Source organism: Lepidochelys kempii, chromosome 11, assembly GCF_965140285.1.
Source record: "Lepidochelys kempii isolate rLepKem1 chromosome 11, rLepKem1.hap1, whole genome shotgun sequence".
In the NCBI taxonomy this organism is placed as follows: Eukaryota; Metazoa; Chordata; order Testudines; family Cheloniidae; genus Lepidochelys; species Lepidochelys kempii.
This window is the reverse complement of record NC_136390.1, coordinates 12,324,031-12,344,969: the sequence shown is the minus strand read 5'-3', so window position 1 is coordinate 12,344,969 and position 20,939 is coordinate 12,324,031. Positions and strand designations below refer to the sequence as shown.

Sequence of the window (20,939 nt, the reverse complement as noted above, 5' to 3'; positions counted from 1 at the left end):
TGAAATACTGTGGCCTGTTATACAATTATACAGGCTTTATTTACAGGCATACAGCTTCCATACAGCAAGAGTAATCACGTAACCTACTGGGCCTCAGCTCACAACCATTTAACAAACTTCCATAAATATTCACTCAAAAATATTCACCTGAAAAACATTTAATCTATATATCTACCAATCCATTAGATACAGCAATCCATGCTGATTCATAGACTATTCTTCTTAGTCTCTACAAATCACTCCTTGCAGTTTCAATAAAATACTATAAGAGCCTGAACCATCATAAATATAAAAGGTAGTGAATAAATCCTTCTGTTAAATTGTAAGTTACATTTCCCCTGTTAACTTGCACCTAATGCACAATGCTTCACCAGATTTCTTGACATCTCTCCTGAGGTAGGACACATACCTGAGCTGTTGGATTAGATCTTCACCTTCTTTAATGACATTGAGGGTAGCATCCAGGGTGGCTGTTTGCTGCTGCTGGAACTGCTTGATAAGCTCCTGAACCGCATCCACTGAGTCAGCACAGACATCCTCTAAGAGCTCCTTCTGTAGATCTTCCATCCATGTCCACAGCTGTGAAGGAGGGGAAAGAAATACAAATCAGAAAGAGAAAGAGGTTGAGATTTAACCCTTTTATCATTTAATCCCATTTTAGAAAGCATTAATCAAGATTCTACGCACAAATGTTTCAGATGCTAAATGATACCTAAACTTATGGTTTCAAAATCAAAAAGCTATATTGAGTTCTGGATTCTGGTAGATGGAATTTAATTTTAAACATCAAAGTAAAATACACATATCAGAATATTAAGCACTGTATTTCTTAATTTAATTGGCATCTCGGTCTATTATATATCACTATAACCTTAAACTAATGTACTGCTGCAATGAACTCTACATACAACAAATAAATTATAACCCCTTAAATTGACACAATCCTATCAGGAGCTGAGTTTCAGAGTAGCAGCCATGTTAGTCTGTATCCGCAAAAAGAAAAGGAGTACTTGTGGCACCTTAGAGACTACCAAATTTATTTGAGCATAAGCTTTCATGTCCTCAGATCCCACTGACTTTACTTGAAGTTGAATGTGTTCAGCATCTTGCAGGATCAGGCCCTAAGAAAATAAATCAAGTGTGTGATATTGATTGATAATCAGTTGTGCCCAGTCAACTATGCTTTCCATACAGTATTTTTGTAATGTGCCCTCTGCATCTGAGATTGTGACTTTAGGATCTAGATGAAATCCAGACATAATAAAAAGGTGTCTTTGTTTCTACTGGACAACAGAGACCCCAATCAATTCTATGCTGATCCATCCATTTTAAATGGTCCTGACTATTACTTAAAAACATCATTTTACTAAGTGTTTAGATTAGAATTTCCAGACAGCTGTTCACTCACTGAAATCTGAACAGCAGACAAGCCCAAGCTCCTAGATAGTTACAAAGCCCCTTACAAAGCACTGAGGTTTCCCCATTAAGCTTGCCTTGTAGAGTAATGTAAAATTGCATCAACTGAGCTGGCGATCTGCCAGCAAATCCTCATGGCTCTATGAAAGAATATTTTCCACTTGATGTGTCCCATTAACCCATTCTCTGTTGCTCTCTGCTGCATCTTGTGCAAGGTGACAGGACAGGTCACTGTATTGGGAAGTGTTGCCATTCCAATTGTGGGAATTCTAAAAAGTGCAGAGCTAGTACCTTGGGCAACAGTGGGACTGTGTTTTGTCTGCTTTTTCATGCAGCTATAAAGTGATTCTCCTCAAAGAGAGTTAGGGCTACACATCAATAAAAGACAGACAACTACGCGGGAGAGTCAGTGAAGTTGGTAAAACTATGTTACTCTTCAGAATGAGGCCCAATGGACCATAAGCCTATTGATTTGTTGTGGGAATCAGGCTTCCTCTGTTCTATTCCTAACTCTGTTACTGACTATTTGTGTAACCATGGGTAAGTCACTTAGGAAAGCATTTCCATAATGTCTACATTTGCTTGAGACAGCATCTGAATCTCTGAACTCATTAATGTCAGATTTTTCCAGAGGATGACCTTTGATTGTGACAATTTGCATAACAAAAGCTATCAGAGTTTAGGGTTATCCTTGACTAGAAGGTTTTAAATCTTTAGACTCCACCAATCCCTGGGAAATCCTAATACAAAGGATCAGTCAGTATTAATAAGATTAAGAAGATATTTCAGAAACAACTTGCAAGAGGAATCTGACTCAAGTTTATCTTTATTTCACACCTCCCAGGTATTGTACTACTAGTAATTCCAATTAATATAATTCACTACAAGGTCTTTCATTTATAAGAGCAGCGAAAGTAATAAAATGAAATGTACTACAGCATCACTCGGAGGTGAAGCTGGTTGTTAAGTGAGACCAAGAAGCCACACTCTTTATTTTGGCTTGATACAATGCAGTAAAACATTTTGTGTTTTTGGGGGATTGATTTTTAATTCTGACGCAACTACTGAATTGATTTAAAAAAAACCCATTTGGCATACAAACCCTATCAGAGAGAGAGTTTATAATGCATTTCACTGTAGCCCTTCCCTGGATTCAATAATGCTTTTCCACACTTGGCCCATGGTGTGATGGGGAATGACCACAGAATCATGTCAAAGGTTGCTATTCTGCACCTCAAGTCATACTTCTATGTTGCAATGTGCTATTGCTATTGCAATGAGCACTGCTATTTCTCGTCAATGATTTAAGAGTTGTTATTCTCAGCTCATAGTAATTGTGAGGCTCAAATTTCATCTGTTTCCACTAAAAAAATGGAAATTGAATGTGGAAATCAACAGAAAATCTCACTTGGTAAACAGCATTTGTACCACAGAAGCCTTTAACTAAGGAAATTTGAAAACAAATGAGCTGCACAAATTAAACAAACTGCCTCAAACTGCATTAAAAAATCTGCATGAGCCATTGTTCATACCAGAAGGGCACTAAATGATTTTCAGAGGTGCAGAGCATTCTCTATATCCACAGACGTCAGTGGGAGTGGAAAGTGCTCAGCTTCTCTTCAAAATCAGTCCATTCCAACAACTGATTTTAAAAACCAAGGCAACTTTTTTATCTCTAAATCGTTAGTTTTTGATTCAGATCATTTTTCAGTGGGTAACCAGACAGAAAAGAATAAGTCATCAGACATATGGTACGTGGCCCATAGGCTTCCCTAGTCAGTGTAATGTATGCTGCAGCTTACTCCTGGGCAGCCAGTTCACTTTAGGCTGAGTACAGATTCAGTTTTTCATTTAAACCATTTATGTGTTGTAATAAAGTTTTTGGCATACATTTGCAGGAAGCAAGTTTTCCTCCTGAATGTTTAGCATTAGCAAAATTTGCAGTCACATATTTTCCAAATGTAATTACCATTTTTATTATAAGTGCCAACAATCTGCATAGCTCAAAAAAAGAAAGCAGTCTCTACTCCATCTCGCATCGCAGCTCATAAAAACAAAGACGATAGAAAAATCTGGAAAACCTACATGAAGCAATAATATAGAGGTATTTTTGTACACTTGCTTATTCACATTTACTGAATTATGGTCTGCCGCAATAAATCATGGATGCAAATATTAATCATTGTCTTTAATGGTTAACAACCTGATATGCACCTGCAAAAAATATCCATCCACAAATTTTACAGATGCAAAATACATTCAAGTGAAAATTTTGTAGTTGCAAACTGCAACTGCAAAGAAGATTGAGATGAATATTTAGCCCTTCTGGTCCACAAACAAGCTGTATATAGATAAGGGTTTTGTTTTTTTTAAATTAAGGCAATCATAGTTTCAAATAAGAAAAAAATATTTAATTCTCTGATCACTAGACTGTTGCTCTATGGAAGAAAACCAAGGCCCTATTTTGGACCATCTGCCACTTTTCTTTCTGTATTGTAGCAACTTTCTCTCTGTTCCTCTCACCTATAATACACAGGCAGCTTCACTTGATGGAAGAACAAGACAGCTCTTTACTTTCAGCTTTTTCATCTGATGCACCCCTGTCAGTTTACTCAAGTACTTAATGAGAGCACCTACTGGAGGTTTGAAGGACACCTGTGTTTGTTACCTAGAAATGATTGCCTTTGACTTAGAGCAAGGGACCACATTAATCAAAAATCTGAAATCTGAAAAGATGATTAAGAAAACTTTGTCTGCGAGTGTAGAATAACTATTAAGCACCCTATGCTACACCAGCTTTGAATGCTGCTATTTCAAAATGCTATTGAGTTTCAATCTCCCAAAATACGATTTAAAAGTATTTAGCAATGATACTAGTAGAAAGCAAAATAAGGAGTGGGTCAATAACTATTGAGATTTTTACAGTTGGACTAATAATTAAAAATGGGAATAATAAAAAAAACAGACAATTTATACAATCGCAAGGAGTACACAAACTACTATTTACAATATAAGGTATGATACATTTGTTTACACAGTGTGCCCGGAAAGTATGTTCATGGTAGCTCAGTAGGTTAATAGTTATCAGGACAACTAGAGCAAACAGTATTAAAAGAGAAATAAAGTAACCACACGGGTTCTCTCACTTACACACTGAAAAAGTGGAAATAACACTTTACAGGGTATTTGTGAGACTTAATTAGCTCATGTTTATAAAGCACTTTGAATATGTAAAATGCTATCTAAATGTAAGTTATTGTTATGTTTCCTTGGGGTATTTCCACACCATTTTCATATGCCACGAAGGACCTATGTCTTTCATGTAATAATGGAACACAGAAATATCAGTGGAAACATACTAAACAATATATTGATTGATAAGATATGACATGACCGGTAGGGTTGCCAGGCATCCGGTTTTCGACCGGAATGCCTGGACAATAAGGGACCCTGGCGGCTCTGGTCAGGCTGACGACTGGGCCGTTAAAAGTCCAGTTGGCGGTGCAGCTGAGGCCCGGGGTTAAGGCCGGCTCCCTGCCTGTCCTGGCTCCATGCGGCTTCCAAAAGCGGCCGCCAGGTCCCTGCAACCCCTAGGCGCATGGGAGGCCATGGAGACTCCACGCATGCCCCTGCCCCAGTGCCGGCTTTGCAGTTCTCAGTGGCCAAGAACCGTGACCAATGGGAGGTGCAGGGGTGGCGCCTGCAGGCACAAGGGCAGTGCGCAGAGCCTCCCTGGCCGCCCATGCGCTTAGGGGCTGCAAGGACCTGGCAGCTGCTTCCTGGAAGTCGTGGTAAGCGCTGCTGGGACCCTGCATCCCAGCCCCCTGCCGCAACCCAGAGTACCCAACTGCACCCAAACTCCCTCCCAGAACCTGCACCCCGCACCTCCCCAAAACCCTGTCCCAGCCCTGAGCCCTATCCTGTACCCCAAAACCCTCATCCCTGCCCCCCAAGAACCCACCCCCCATCAGCCAGAGCCCTCACCCCCCCGCACCCTAACCCCTGCCCCAGCCCAGAGTGCCCTCCTTCACGCCTCAACCCTGGCTCCACCCCAGAGCCCACGTCCTCAGCTGGAGCCCACACCCCCTCCCACACTCCGAACTCCTCGGCCCCAGCCTGGAGCCCTCTCCCGCACCCCAAATCCCTCATTTCTGGCCCCACCCAGAGCCCACACCCCCAGCCCAGAGCCCATACCCTCCCCACACCCCAACCCCCTGTCCCAGCCCAGAGCCCTCTCCCACACCCCAAACCCCTCATCCCCGGTCCAATCCCAGAGCCCTCACCCCCAGCTGGAGTCCTCAACCCTCCCACACCCCAACCACCTGCCCCAGCCTGGTGAAAGTGAGTGAGGGTTGGGGAGAGCGAGCGATGGAGGGAGGAGGGATGGAGCGAGCAGGGGCAGGGCCTTGGAGAAGGGGCGGGGTAGGGGTGGGGCCTTGCGGTCTTCGGTTTTGGGCGATTAGAAAGTTGGCAACCCTAATGACCAGGTATCACAAATGAAATATCACATGATGAAATGTCCATACTAAAGTGACATCAGTTGAACATCATGTGACAAGGGTGTGACCCAATGCTGATGATGAAACCACAATGTGCAACTTCCATGGCGATATGCTGATGATAATAAGACATCCTGCAGCAAGATGTAACATGACCAGATGTCATCAACAAAGTGCTTGTGAAGAAGGAACACAAGGAAAGAAGGGAACAGTTTGTGAAGAAAGGATCTGATGCCTTCTTAACCTCTTTCTTGCTTTTTCATTCCCTTGCCAGTTTCTTGATATTCATCCTTGGTTAGGCTGCATCTGGTGCTTCTGTATGTGTAGCTTTTTTAATTAGTATCCTCGCCCATGGCAAAAGGATTTGCAAAGCCTAAACATCTGATGTTTTTTCCAAGTTCTGCATGGACCACACTGATACAGCACAGTATAATCTCCTCTTGAGGCAAACATGCCAATGACAGCTACACTTACATCAAGCATGTAGATCCCCAAGGACATATATATGCAATTCAGGGCCTAACCACCGCATCAGATGAAGGTGGCTTTACAGAGGAGTCCAGTGTTCATGCTCTTTAGTTCTCCTGTTATCAGCATGAATTGCAAAAACATGGTCTCCTTTTAGCAGTTTTTATTTTTAATTTGTCTGTAATTATGACTCTGAAGACAATTAACTGAGAGACTGCAAAGAGAAGAAAAAATTCAACACTCAGTTATACTGGTGTAAATCAGGAGAAATTCAATGGAAGTCAGTGGAGTTAGCCCAGATTTACACCAGTGAAACAAAGTAGAATCTGGCACAGGAGGAGCTCCTAACAGCTGCAGGACCACGCACTGAACATTCAGTGATCTATACTGATGGGAGGGAGAGCCATGAAATTCCCATTCAAAACTGTTCTCTGGGTCATCACATTCTATAACTTCTCCAACAGGGGATCTAGATATCCCTCTTCCTCTACACATTTCCCTGTGGCTTGAATTATCATTTGCTAAACATATATACACATTTACCCTGATCTGCAGCTTCAATACCTTTGTGTGCCTCTCCCCCACCCTAGCCCCTGACTAGGAATTTCATAAATAAGTCACTTGTGACAACTCTGAATCACTTTGTGAAAACTTCTGAAGGATTAAACTAAGTGTTTTTGCCTTTCTGTTACCAAAGACTCTTTCTGAAGCCACCATCTTCTCAAACTATCGTGTTCATATTAGCCACTTTAAACTAGTTTTATAGACTCTTATCAGGCACATGCATTTACAGGGGACTAGAACATATTTTTGAGTGACAGGGATGAATTACAGGAGATTGCCAGTATGGCTTTAATGAAGACTATTGAATACAGAAACTGTCACAGATGTTGACAACGCATACCACTGACTGTGCATACTACTGATAGAGCTGTATGCTCAGTCACAGATTCATAGATTCCAAGGCCAAAAGGGACCATTGTGACCATCTAGTCTGATCTCCTGTAGAACACAGGACAGAGAACTTCCCCAAAAATAATTCCTGGAGCAGGGCTTTCAGAAAAACATCCAATCTTGATTCAAAAATGGTCAGTGATGGAGAATCCACCACGACCCTTGATAAATTGTTTCAGTGGTTAATTATCCTCACTCTCAAAATGTACACTGTATTTCCAGTCTAAATTTGTCTAGCATCAACTTCCAGCCATTGGATCATGTTATACCTTTCTCTACTAGATTGAGGAACCCATTATTACATATGTGTTCCCCATGTAGATACTTATAGACTGTAATCAAGTCACTCCATAACCTTTTATTTGTAAAGTTAAATAGATTGAGCTCTTTGAGTCTAACACAATATGGCATCCTTTCTCATTCTTTAACCATTCTTGTGGCTCTTCTCTGAATTCTCCCCAATTTATCAACATCCTACTTGAATTGTGGGCACCAGAACTGGACACAGATTTCAAGCAGCATTCAAATACAGAGGTAAAACAACCTCTCTATTCCTAGTTGAGATTCACCTGTTTATATATCCCAGAATTACATCACCACCACAACCCCCAATTTGTCTTCAGAGTCTCTTCTTCCCAGGATAAAGTCCCTATTTTGTTAGTATTGCCTACATTCTTTGTTCCTAGTATGTCCTAAATTCTTTGTTCAGGGGGACTGGGAAAAGTTCTGTCCTCCTTACATTGAGGGTACCAACAGAATGTACTATTTATATTCATTAAAAAGAGGAGTTTCTGTAGAATTTGCTGACTCATCAATGACTGAGTTAAAAAGCACTTTTTGTCTGGCATATGAAGGGTTAATTCACAGCAGGCATGCCAAATCAGAGGTGGGATTGTAGATGCAATGAGTCTCTAAAGTTAATAAAAAGAAAAGGAGTACTTGTGGCACCTTAGAGGCTAACAAATTTATTTGAGCATAAGCTTTTGTGAGCTACAGCTCACTTCATCGGACGCATTCAGTGGAAAATACAGCAGGGAGATTTATATACATAGAGAACGTGAAACAATGGGTGTTACCATACACACTGTAACCAGAGTGATCACTTAAGGTGAGCTACTACCAGCAGAAGAGCCGGGGAGGGGGGGACCTTTTGTCGTGATAATCAAGGTAGGCCATTTCCAGCAGTTGACAAGAATGTCTGAGAAACAGTGGGAGGTGGGGGAGGGCTTTGTTGCAAGGAGTGAAGTCAAGAAACAGATTCACAGAGCCAGAAGAGTACCCAGAAGTCACCTACTACAGGACAGGCCCAACAAAGAAAATAACAGAACGCCACTAGCCATCACCTTCAGCCCCCAACTAAAACCTCTCCAGCACATCATCAAGGATCTACAACCTATCCTGAAGGACGACCCATCACTCTCACAGATCTTGGGAGACAGGCCAGTCCTTGCTTACAGACAGCCTCCCAACCTGAAGCAAATACTCACCAGCAACCACACACCACAGAACAGAACCACTAACCCAGGAACCTATCCTTGCAACAAAGCCCGTTGCCAACTGTGTCCACATATCTATTCAGGGGACACCAACATAGGGCTTAATCACATCAGCCACACTATCAGAGGCTCGTTCACCTGCACATCCACCAATGTGATATATGCCATCATGTGCCAGCAATGCCCCTCTGCCATGTACATTGGTCAAACTGGACAGTCTCTACGTAAAAGAATAAATGGACACAAATCAGACATCAAGAATTATAACATTCATAAACCAGTCGGAGAACACTTCAATCTCTGTGGTCACTCGATTACAGACCTAAAAGTCGCAATATTACAACAAAAAGACTTCAAAAACAGACTCCAACGAGAGACTGCTGAATTGGAATTAATTTGCAAACTGGATACAATTAACTTAGGCTTGAATAGAGACTGGGAGTGGATGGGTCATTACACGAAGTAAAACTATTTCCCCTTGTTTATTCCCCCCCCCACCCCTCACTGTTGCTCAGACATTCTTGACAACTGCTGGAAATGGCCCATCTTGATTATCACTACAAAAGGTTCCTCCCCCCGCCCCCCTGCTGTCCTGCTGGTAATAGCTCACCTTAAGTGATCACTCTCCTTACAGTGTGTATGGTAACACACATTGTTTCATGTTCTCTGTGTATATAAATCACCCCACTGTATTTTCCACTGAATGCATCGATAAAGTGAGCTGTAGCTCACGAAAGCTTATGCTCAAATAAATTTGTTAGTCTCTAAGGTGCCACAAGTACTCCTGTTCTTTTTGTGAATACAGACTAACACGGCTGCTACTCTGAAACCTGTCTAAAGTTAATAGTGAACATGGTCAAAGCAGAGAAAAAACAAAACAAAACAACAAACAACAGATGACTGAAAGGAAAAGGTGGACTATGCAGTGTATATTGAGAATGTGTCATGTAACATAGGAATCCCTTGGCAAGTTCATGACAGATGAACAGACAAGTTATTTTTCTTTTACGTGGCTTTCTACATGCTAGATTTATTGAAATTTGGCCCATATGTTTGTGTTTACAATCATTTTGCTCTAGCTGATTTTTTTTTAACAGATCACAGATGGCAGAATTTTTATTCAATAGGGGTCTGGCTGTACTTCAGACTCAGACTTTTCCAATTGAGTGTAGGATGTGCTGCCAGGATACCACAGCTCTCCCTTCCCGGCTCCTTAATCCTTTGTAAAATAATCTTATTTCTAGACATTAAACGAATTGGACCTCAGCACAGTCCTTGATGACCCTGCTCTCCTGCTTCCACAGCTTCAGAGCTTTGCTAACACTGCTAAGGTATGTGACAGGTTTAAGCCTGTAAGGGACCTACCAGCACAAAGGACTGGTGAGCACTTACGCTTCTGTCAAAATCATGGGCAAATTCTGAAGTCAGTGGGAGTAGCAAGTGCATACCTAAGGGCAGGATTTGTCCCCATGAGTGATGGTTCATGATAATCAGCTGATGATGTCATAGGCTGATCTCTTATGCATTTAGCTCACATGAAACTATATGCATTTACGTATTTATTATTTGTATTGTGTTAGTAGTATACCCACACAGGCCCCACCTACCCAATCAAGAATGCTATCTCATTGTCCTAGGCTCTGTAGAAATGTATTTGAAGCCATTTCTCCTGTTCTAACAATGGTAATGCATGTGTGTGGGTTGTTTTTTTTTTCCATTTTATATGTGTGTATGCATCTATGGTGGTGATATCCTTGTGATAAATGTATTTACTCTGCACCTTTGACAGCTTCACCTTTTCTCTGCCCACTAATCCATTTTACAAGGACTATTTCTAAGATTCCAAACATGCGAGCACCTTTACACAACTGCCATTTTTTAAAACTGAACCTGTCACAAAGGTCTCTCCTTTCCCCCCTCAAATGGAGAGTCTTCCTCTCACAAAATCCCCCGTCAAAAATTTCATCGACCCAACACCCATAATATTCAGTACTGGACCAGGGGTTTATGTGTAAGGTCTGATATTTCACAACCCTGCAGAGAGGGCTGATATTTGAAAGTCAAATCTCTAGGCAGCCTTGAAAATCTGAGCTGGGAGTTTTATACCGTTTGAAAAGGAAGATTGACGACTTTTCAACAAGACATGCAGCACTTGATTCTACCCCCGAAACGGCGCAAGATATAAGATATTGACACAGTGAAATGTTTATATATAAAAAGCTAATTTTGGCCATTCTTTTTTTGGTCATGCTTTGTTTGTGTTTCAATTATTTTTAAAATTTATCTGTATAGTGAATTGAGGTGGGAGGGGGCTAAAATGCCAGTGGACCAAAAATTAGATGAGGCTTCTTGGGTATATTGGTGAGCAGCTTTGTGTCTTCAAAAGGGTGGACCTTCCCAGAGATCTTAAAAGTTGTCAGTTAAGGGAGTCATTTAATTGATTACCCTGAACATCACAGCACTCAAGCTAATGCGGTCTTGGGATGCATCAGGCGAGGTATTTCCAGTACAGATAAGGAGGTTTTAGTACCGTTATACAAGGTACTGGTGAGACCTCACCTGGAATACTGTGTGCAGTTCTGGTCTCCCATGTTTAAGAAGGATGAATTCAAACTGGAACAGGTACAAAGAAGGGCTAATAGGATGATCCGAGGAATGGAAAACCTGTCTTATGAAAGGAGACTCAAGGAGCTTGGCTTGTTTAGCCTAACTAAAAGAAGGTTGAGGGGAGATATGATTGCTCTCTATAAATATATCAGAGGGATAAATACCGGAGAGGGAGAGAAATTATTTAAGCTCAGTACCAATGTGGACAGAAGAACAAATGGATATAAACTGGTCATCACGAAGTTTAGACTTGAAATTAGACCAAGGTTTCTAACCATCAGAGGAGTGAAATTTTGGAATAGCATTCCAAGGGAAGCAGTGGGGGCAAAAGACCTATCTGGCTTTAAGATTAAACTCAATAAGTTGATGGAGGAGATGGTATGATGGGATAACATGATTTTGGCAATTAATTCATCTTTAAATATTCATGGTAAATAGGCCCAATGGCCTGTGATGGGATGTTAGATGGGGTGGGATTTGAGTTACTACAGAGAATTCTTTCCTGGGTATCTGGCTGGTGAATCTTGCCCATATGCTCAGGGTTCAGCTGATCGCCATATTTGGGGTCGGGAAGGAATTTTCCTCCAGGGCAGATTGGAAGAGGCCCTGGAGGTTTTTCGCCTTCCTCTGTAGCATGGGGCACAGGCCACTTGCTGGAGGATTCTCTGCTCCTTCAAGTCTTTAAACCACGATTTGAGGACTTCAATAGTTCAGACACAGGTGAAAGGTTTTTCGCAGGAGTGGGTGGGTGAGATTCTGTGGCCTGTGTTGTGCAGGAGATCAGACTAGATGATCATAATGGTCCCTTCTGACCTTAATATCTATGAATATCTATGAATTTGATGGGCATATTCTTCAAAATGACAATAGTAACAGTTAAATTTAAGCAATATATTATAAAGTATAGAAAAATAAACTGTGAAGTGGGTCAATTTAAGATGAACAACAGAATTAAACAGTGTCCCAGAAACAGTCATGTTTGCTCTGTGATTAACTTTGATTCATTGTCATCATCTGTTCCGTTTGTTAGAATCCACAGCAGGAGACCATAAACAAGCCAGCATTTAATTTAAAGATTCCCAAGGTCTCTACCACAATATGAAAACCAACCTCTGTTAAAATTAAAGACCTAAAAGATCTAGATCCCCTAGTTATGGCACTTGCCTGAAGCACAGTGAATTTAATTTCATAACCATAGCACTCTGTGTGTGTGTGTGTATATGTATTTTAAATGGTACAGATAGCAACTCCTATGGTTACGATTACCTGATGCTTTCCAGTAGAAGACCGTGTTTTCAGTTGCTTATAACTTTGTCAAACTTAAACTGTTCAGGCTGACATTCTCCATAGCAGGTGTCTGCTTAAGCTGAAATTTGCAAGGAAGTTTCAGCTAAAACTGATCTGCAGTTTCTGAGAACGAGGTTAGGGAAAAAGAGGGTTACCATCTGGCTGGTATTTGATTGGCCTGGTCGGGTTTTCTATGGATTTGCCAGTTGCCCGAAAAATCATTTAATTTGCCAGGGTTTTTTTTTACGTGGGTCTAAAGTTTTGCATTATTATCACAAGACACGGGGATATCTAATGTTAAAAGTTTCTATGTCCAGCTAAAGATGCTGCAGTGTTCCCACTTCTGCAGTTTACGCAATAACAGATCAAAACTGTTGAAAATATAGCAGCTGTCTGCCCACGAACACTCAAGTGCACCATGCGTGTGGGTGAGAGAGGGTTTAAGTCATATGAGAGTGCAGAGATGTACAAGGCCTATTAAATAATGGAAGATGAGGGAGATGGTGCAAGTGAATCCTACTATACTCCCCGCCCCCCGAAAAAAAAAAAAGCTAGCATCAGAAACTACACATTCAATGACAACTGGCTAAAGGAAACAGACTACAAAGACTGGCTGGCAGAATTGGCTGATAAAACAAACACCCTGTTTGCTATCAATGATATTATCAGTCTTATCTATATGTGTTTTCTCTCTTGATACTATAAGTGGCTGTTGAATCCGGGGTTGGGATGGTGAGAGTTGTGGAGTTGCCATGTGGTTGGGGTTGCGAAGGGCTTGACTTTTGGGGAGGGTGCTGGGTTTCTTGCATTTCAAAGATGGTAACCCTAGGGGGAAAAAGTTGTTTTGCATATATTAAAAATATTTTTACAACTGTTTCCTTGAGAATATCTAGCACCTCTATGCTTTAGAGCAGGGACTTGATATTGGGAAGGCTGTTCCCCGGAGCCAGAGAGGTGCCTTTAGCCATCCTTATGAAAATTTGTCCAGATTTTGTCAGGATACAAGCGTCTGCAAAATTGCAGTTTGCACATGCTCAGTAGAGACTTGTTAGAGTTTGCAAGCTACATTTGCTCAAGATTCCATTTGTACTGAGCATGCTCAATCCCCCCACAGTTCCTATGTGCTGATCAGAGTGTGCATGCACCATTCATACAGACCAACTGAACATGCTCCATCCGGGGGATGCCAGGGCTGAGCAAGACTGTCCTTACATCATTCATATCTCCATGGTGGTGCTGGACACAGGATCTAAGAGCAGCAGGACAACACCTCCTGTGCTCTCTGTGATTCCCTGCTGGCACCAAGGCAGTGTGTACAAGGAGGAAGCCTCCTGACTGGAATTCACAGAAAGGTGAGAAACGTGGGGGCAGGGGAAAGAGATGCAGGCTGGGGAGAAGGACTAGGGAAGAAGCTTGGGTGGGGATAGGCGCGCAGTGGGAGGAGGGACTGTGGTAGGAGCAAAGGCGGGCAGAAGATGGGAAGGAATAGGAATAAGGGGCAGGAGCAGGAGGAAGGGTGGAGAGGGTAGGAGCTGCGGAGGGAGGGATCAAGAATTGGGGATGGGGCAGGAACAGAGAGAAGGGGGAAGATATAAGCAGGAGGGAAGGAAGAAGCAGGAGTCAGATGGGAAGGGGACAGGCAGGAGCCAGCATGTATAGCAGAAAGGTGGGGATACAGGCAGAACTTGGGAAGGGTCAGGAGCTGGGTATGGGAACCAGGGGCGGGAAGCAGGGGATGGAGGGGATAGGAGTAGGAGGGGACAAGGGGAGGATGTGGGGACAGAAGGCCAAGGCTGGCCCTTCTACCATTTAAAATGGCAGCTTTCTAAGAAACACATAAAAAGGCAGACAGTGAGACCTACTGCATAATAAATAAACAAACAAAAAGGTTTAAACAATTGAAAGACAGGCTTGAAGCCACAGACTGGCCAGTTGGCTGCCAGTTTGGCGTCTGATGCTGAACTGAATGCAGGCGGCATGTGTTTAATCCCCAGAAAACTGGGAAGCTGCATATGCAGCCTTCTACATTACAGAACTGTCACATTTAATGCAGCACCCACGTAGCTTAAATATGCCTATATCAGGTCGGGATTCCTTTGGGGTTTTATATCTGTCACTCCACTGCCAGCCAACATAAAGAACACCAAGGCAGTGCCCAAACTTATGTTTTGCTTAACCCTTCAATACACTGTGGAGTGTATGCTCACCTACATATGGACATTTTTAGACATCCAAATTAATGCTAACAGGTAGCCTTATGGCATGTCTACACTGCATCTGGGAGTCACTCTCCCAGCCTGGGTCCACACACGTGTTCTGGTAGGACTTGTGCTAGTTCTCTCAAAACAGGCGTGTAGTCAGTGCTTCAACGTTGCAGTTTAGACTGGAGCTTGGGCTGTTAAGACCATCCCCTGTCCCCCAGGCTTCAGAGCCTAGGCTCCAACCCAAGCTGTAACATCAACACAGTTATTTTTAGACTGCCAGCACAAGCCCCACTACCATAAGTCTGTGGACCCAGGCCAGGTGGTTTGCCCCCAGATGCACTTTAGATATGCCGTTTAAGCCCCGCCCATGAAGCCAAGAATGTAGTCAAGTGTGTGCCTGTGTCCACCCCTTACTGCTTAACTTCAGCAATTAATGAACAAAAACTGTTCTCAGGCTTGTCTTTATTCAGGCTGAAGACATAAATGCTGCTGGCACATTGCCACATGAGTTCCTGCAGGTCTAAACAAGGGGAGAAAACATCATGTGTGCTAAACAGAAAACAAAATCAGTAGAGAAAGACATAGCATTTATAAGTTGCTAAATTGGTATTTAATTATACAAGACCATTAAAAAAGTTACTAATTATACAGAGCTGTTGACAGTGCCCCTTTATCTTTACATTTCTGATACAGGATATTGCCAACCCCAAGGATTCTAAAAGCTTGAGTCTGGCCTTAAAATCATGCAATTACCTTTAAAATAATTTGATTTAAAAATACTAAAATTTTATTTTCTTTTTATTTGCCTTCTGGTTTTTGAGTCTTTAGGGTGCCCTTGGGTTGCATTTGCAACCTTTTCTCCAAAAGCATGAAGTCTAGAAACTTACTTATTTTTTAAATGAAAGCTGAGATTCTATTGAAATCACTTGAGTCCAGGAGCTGGAGCTTTATGAAAAATACCAAATATCACAGCCTTACAGTACGATCATGAAAGTTGGAATTCATAGCAAGTGATGGTGAAACCTACAGACAGACTTGACACAAAAACCTACACTAAGACACCGTCAAAGCTTGGGGAAATGACTCATGTACAAGTCTGCAGAATTCTTCTATGCTGAAAGCTCACTGGCAATCGTTTCTAATTCTGCCCTGGCATATGGGTTATTGGATTTGATCCCCAAGAGAGCACTTTCAGGTCTTGGGATAAAGAATGTCTAGTAGTCTTTGGCCTAGCAGGCTTTGAAAGATATGTATGATGATCTTAAATGATATTTAATGTATTACAATAGCGAGGCACACAGTATAAAGTTTTTATGTGCCTGGAAATAGGATAAGATACGGTAGCTACAGTACTTATGAATGATCAAGTGGGAGTGACTTGTGTAGTTCATCCTAAATTCATGGCACTGAAACATTTATACTGCACCAGAAAATCGTATTTTCAGTATATGCCATGTAGTCTTAGCAATGATTTTGAGAGTTTTTAAAATGTTTTATTGGTACTATTTTTCATACCCCTTCATCAGTAAAGAAAGCATCCTTAGTATAATGAGTCCAGGCCTCATAGGAGACCATGTGCAAGAAGCAGTGCTTGGAGTCTCCCCTTTCCAATGATGTAAAAAAGCGACTTCTAGCCTTGATAGGTCATAAGATATCTGTCCTTAAAATAGTCACTGATTCAGGGCTAAATATTGTCCTGTGTCTTCTGCCAGTGCAATCCAGGCAGTAGGGTTTCCACCTTTGTAATTGCTGGTAACCAGACCCCTGAGGCCCTGCCCCTTCTCCGCCCCCTCCCCTGAGGACCTGATCCCATTGCTCACTCCTCTCCCACCCCATCGCTCACGGGATTGTCTCCATCTCCCTCCCTGCCAGGCTCCCTCCCCCACGTCCAGGCTCCTTGCTGCAGCCTGACAAGGAGCCTGCCTGCTGGTAGGAGACAACCCTAGCTGAGCGGGGCTGGCGTGAGTTAATGACTCAGCACCTCACCCTGCCCCGTGGTAACCAGCCTTTTGGTGTCTGGTCAGTACATCTGACTGGACACTGCCAGGTCCCCTTTTTGACCGGACTTTCTGGTCGAAAACTAGGCACCTGGCAACCCTATCAGGTAGGGAACTGGGGGAAGAACAGGGAAGGAAGGATTTTTCTGGCAAGTTGATGGATTGATTGATTTACTTCTGAAATGGGAGTTGTTTGAAGCTGCTCAGATGTTGGGAATCTTAGACGTAGTCCCAGACAGAGATGGATTAATGGGCAGGGTGCACGTGAAGTGGTCACTGATGCATGATAAATGCAGTCAGTCATATGGTTCTAGAATTAATCATATACATGTTAGAGAGACTACCAAAGACACGAGTTAATCACAAGACGACAGTCGGAATACTTCCACAAAGACTGTGTCAGCAAGACTGACTTCCCACTACTGAACTCTCTTTAAACAGCTGTTTCAATAGATCCATTATCAAAAAATGAGAATTTGAGAAACTTAGATGAAAACTAGGTCTAAACCAAAGCTTCCTGCATTATTGCTAAGAAAACACTACCAGTGTGGGGGTGGTAGGTGACCACAAGAGGTGTGCAGTCAGAGGTGGTTATATTTCTGTACTGAAGCAGGCTATCTCAAGGTATGCAGGTGGCCCATTACAAGATGTGATCTACTTCTCTGATGGAGTGTCCTTGTTTGGTGAAGGTGGTTTTAAGTGTGTATCACAGACTTTCTCCTCAGAGCATATTCTTTGGTATCTGTGTGTCTGGCTGATAGGTCAGATGTGGCGTGATCACTTTGTGAAGTGTTCACCCACAGGTGATATGGTGTTTTTGTCTTCAGTCTTTTTCCTGTGGGAGTTCATTCAAGAGCATGCTGATTGTCTGGTTTCACCCACATAGTTGTTACTGGGGCATTTAGAGCACTGGATGAGGTATACCACCCCACAGTAGAACCCATATGGGATATCATCAAACAACTAGAACCCATACTTGATGGGGACCCCATCGTGAAGGAAATCTTTCCTGAACCCTCACTTCTGGCTTTCAAACAACCTCCCAACTCTCCAAACTCATCATCAGAAGCAAGCTTCCCAAAGACTAGAATGCACCAATGCAAACACTGCCAGAACAACAGATGCAAAACCTGCACACATATTTCCACTTCTACAATGATCAACACCCTCCACAACATGCCTTTCAAGAGCCACGGATCCTACACATGTCTATCACAACATGTGGCATACCTTACCCAGTGCACTATATACCCCAATAGCAACTATCTGGGTGAAACCACTGCGTTCTCAAATGAACTCACACAGGAAAATGATAAAAGAGAAAAATATCCAGTCACCTGTGGGTGAACACTTTTCACAAAGTGATCACTCCATGTCTGACCTATCAGTCCTCATCCTCAAAGGAAACCTGCACAACACTTTCAAAAGATGAGCCTGAGAGCTTAAATTCATAACTCTGCTAGATACTGAAAATCATAGACTGAACAGAGACACTGGATTTATGGCTTATTACAACAATCTGTAACCCACTAATCCCTCTTTTAGCCCTATGACTTCAGATGTGCTAACGTGCCACAACACCTTAAATGGGCCCTTAGTATATTTGCTAACTACTAATGCTAAGGAATCAGTTCCACTTTGCATTTAGCTGTGAAGACCTGAAGAAGAGCTCTGTGTAGCTCAAAAGCTTGTCTTTCTCACCAACAGAAGTGAGAAAGATATTACTTTGCCCCCCTTGTCTCTCTAATATCCTGGGACCAACACAGCTACAGCTACACTGCATACATGTGTTTAATGTGTCAGACAAACAGCATAATCCCTGCCCTGAGGAGCCTACAGGCTAAAGGTGTGAATGGGCACAGTACAAAACAATACAAGGCACTGCAATGCAAACAACTGATCTGCAGTTAATCCTAGAGGGGTATGTTGGCATTGTAACTGGAATACTTCCTAGAAAAGAGCAGCAATAGAACTCAGGTGTCGACATGTTACTGCTGTCACTAAAAGATTTTCTGCCTTGAGATATGTGTTGTTAGGATATAGATATTCAGGCCTGTCTGCAAAGGCCTGTACTCTAAGAATTTAGGTGTATTCTTATCACTTGGCTAGTGATAGAGGTATAAAAGAAAGAATCAAAATCACTGTCTGCTGGTGTAAGGGCCTTCTCTTACTGTGACAGTCTGAGGCCCTGTTCTTAGGCTAAGGCCTTTGGCTAAGCAGCAGAGGCAGCCATAAGCTGGGAAGCGAACAGTCACATCCTCACATTCCAAACTAGTCACATTGAAATAAGGTGCTATTGGGCTGTTAGGCACTATCAGGACAGGATTGTATTCCTATCACCTCCAGAGAAAGGGAAGTGCCTAGAAAATGTAAAAGGAAACTTAGTTTGATAGCATCCTGTCTGGCAAGAACTCACTTATCAATAGCTGGGATGTGAAATCCTCACTTCTGTATTGTTTTCAGAGGAACAGCCGTGTTAGTCTGTATTCGCAAAAAGAAAAGGAGGACTTGTGGCACCTTAGAGACTAACCAATTTATTTGAGCATGAGCTTTCGTGAGCTACAGCTCACTTCATCAGATGTTTACCGTGGAAACTGCAGCAGACTTTATATACACACAGAAATCATGAAACAATACCTCCTCCCACCCCACTGTCCTGCTGGTAATAGCTTATCTAAAGTGATCAACAGGTGGGCCATTTCCAGCACAAATCCAGGTTTTCTCACCCTCCACCCCCCCACACAAATTCACTCTCCTGCTGGTGCTAGCCCATCCAAAGTGACAACTCTTTACATAATCAAGTCGGGCTATTTCCTGCATAGATCAAGGTTTTCTCACATCCCCCCCACCCCCATACACACACAAACTCACTCTCCTGCTGGTAATAGCTCATCTAAACTGACCATTCTCCAGGTTTAAATCCAAGTTAAACCAGAACATCTGGGGGGGGGGGGGGGTAGGAAAAAACAAGAGGAAACAGGCTACCTTGCATAATGACTTAGCCACTCCTCTGGGAGTGGCTAAGTCATTATGCAAGGTAGCCTGTTTCCTCTTGTTTTTTCCTACCCCCCCCCCCCCAGATGTTCTGGTTTAACTTGGATTTAAACCTGGAGAATGGTCAGTTTAGATGAGCTATTACCAGCAGGAGAGTGAGTTTGTGTGTGTATGGGGGTGGGGGGGATGTGAGAAAACCTTGATCTATGCAGGAAATAGCCCGACTTGATTATGTAAAGAGTTGTCACTTTGGATGGGCTAGCACCAGCAGGAGAGTGAATTTGTGTGGGGGGGTGGAGGGTGAGAAAACCTGGATTTGTGCTGGAAATGGCCCACCTGTTGATCACTTTAGATAAGCTATTACCAGCAGGACAGTGGGGTGGGAGGAGGTATTGTTTCATGATTTCTGTGTGTATATAAAGTCTGCTGCAGTTTCCACGGTAAACATCTGATGAAGTGAGCTGTAGCTCACGAAAGCTCATGCTCAAATAAATTGGTTAGTCTCTAAGGTGCCACAAGTCCTCCTTTTCTTTCTGTATTGTTTTGTCATTATAGTTCCCACTTTGCTGCTGTTTGTCTGTATAATCTCTGTCTGGTTCTGTGATTGTTCCTGTCTGCTGTATAATTAATTTTGCTGGGTGTAAACTAATTGAGGTGGTGGGATATAATTGGTTACATAATCATGTTACAATATGTTAGGATTGGTTAGTTAAATTTCAGGAAAATGATTGGTTAAGGTATAGCTAAGCAGAACTCAAGTTTTACTATATAATCTGTAGTCAATGAGGAAGTGACGGGGTGTGGGTGGGGGTGGGCATGTGGGTGTGTGAGATGGGAACAGGGAATGGGGGTAAGAAAATTGGAATCATGTTTTGCTAAAGAGGGAGATGGGAACAGGGAATGGGGGTAAGAAAATTGGAATCATGTTTTGCTAAATGGGGAGATGGGAACAGGGAATGGGGGTAAGAAAATTGGAATCATGTTTTGCTAAAGGGGGAAATGGGAACAGGGAATGGG

General features: G+C 42.5%; 1 protein-coding gene across 2 annotated transcripts in view; it reads right to left on the bottom strand.

Moving 5' to 3' along the window:
* KALRN (kalirin RhoGEF kinase) overlaps positions 1-20,939 on the bottom strand; it is a 637,223-nt gene that overhangs the window by 140,688 nt on the left and 475,596 nt on the right. For both annotated transcript variants that reach the window (XM_073305148.2, XM_073305146.2), the window contains exon 12: positions 410-579. In XM_073305148.2, the coding sequence (XP_073161249.1) occupies positions 410-579 (170 nt within the window). The remainder of the gene's footprint in view (positions 1-409; positions 580-20,939) is intronic.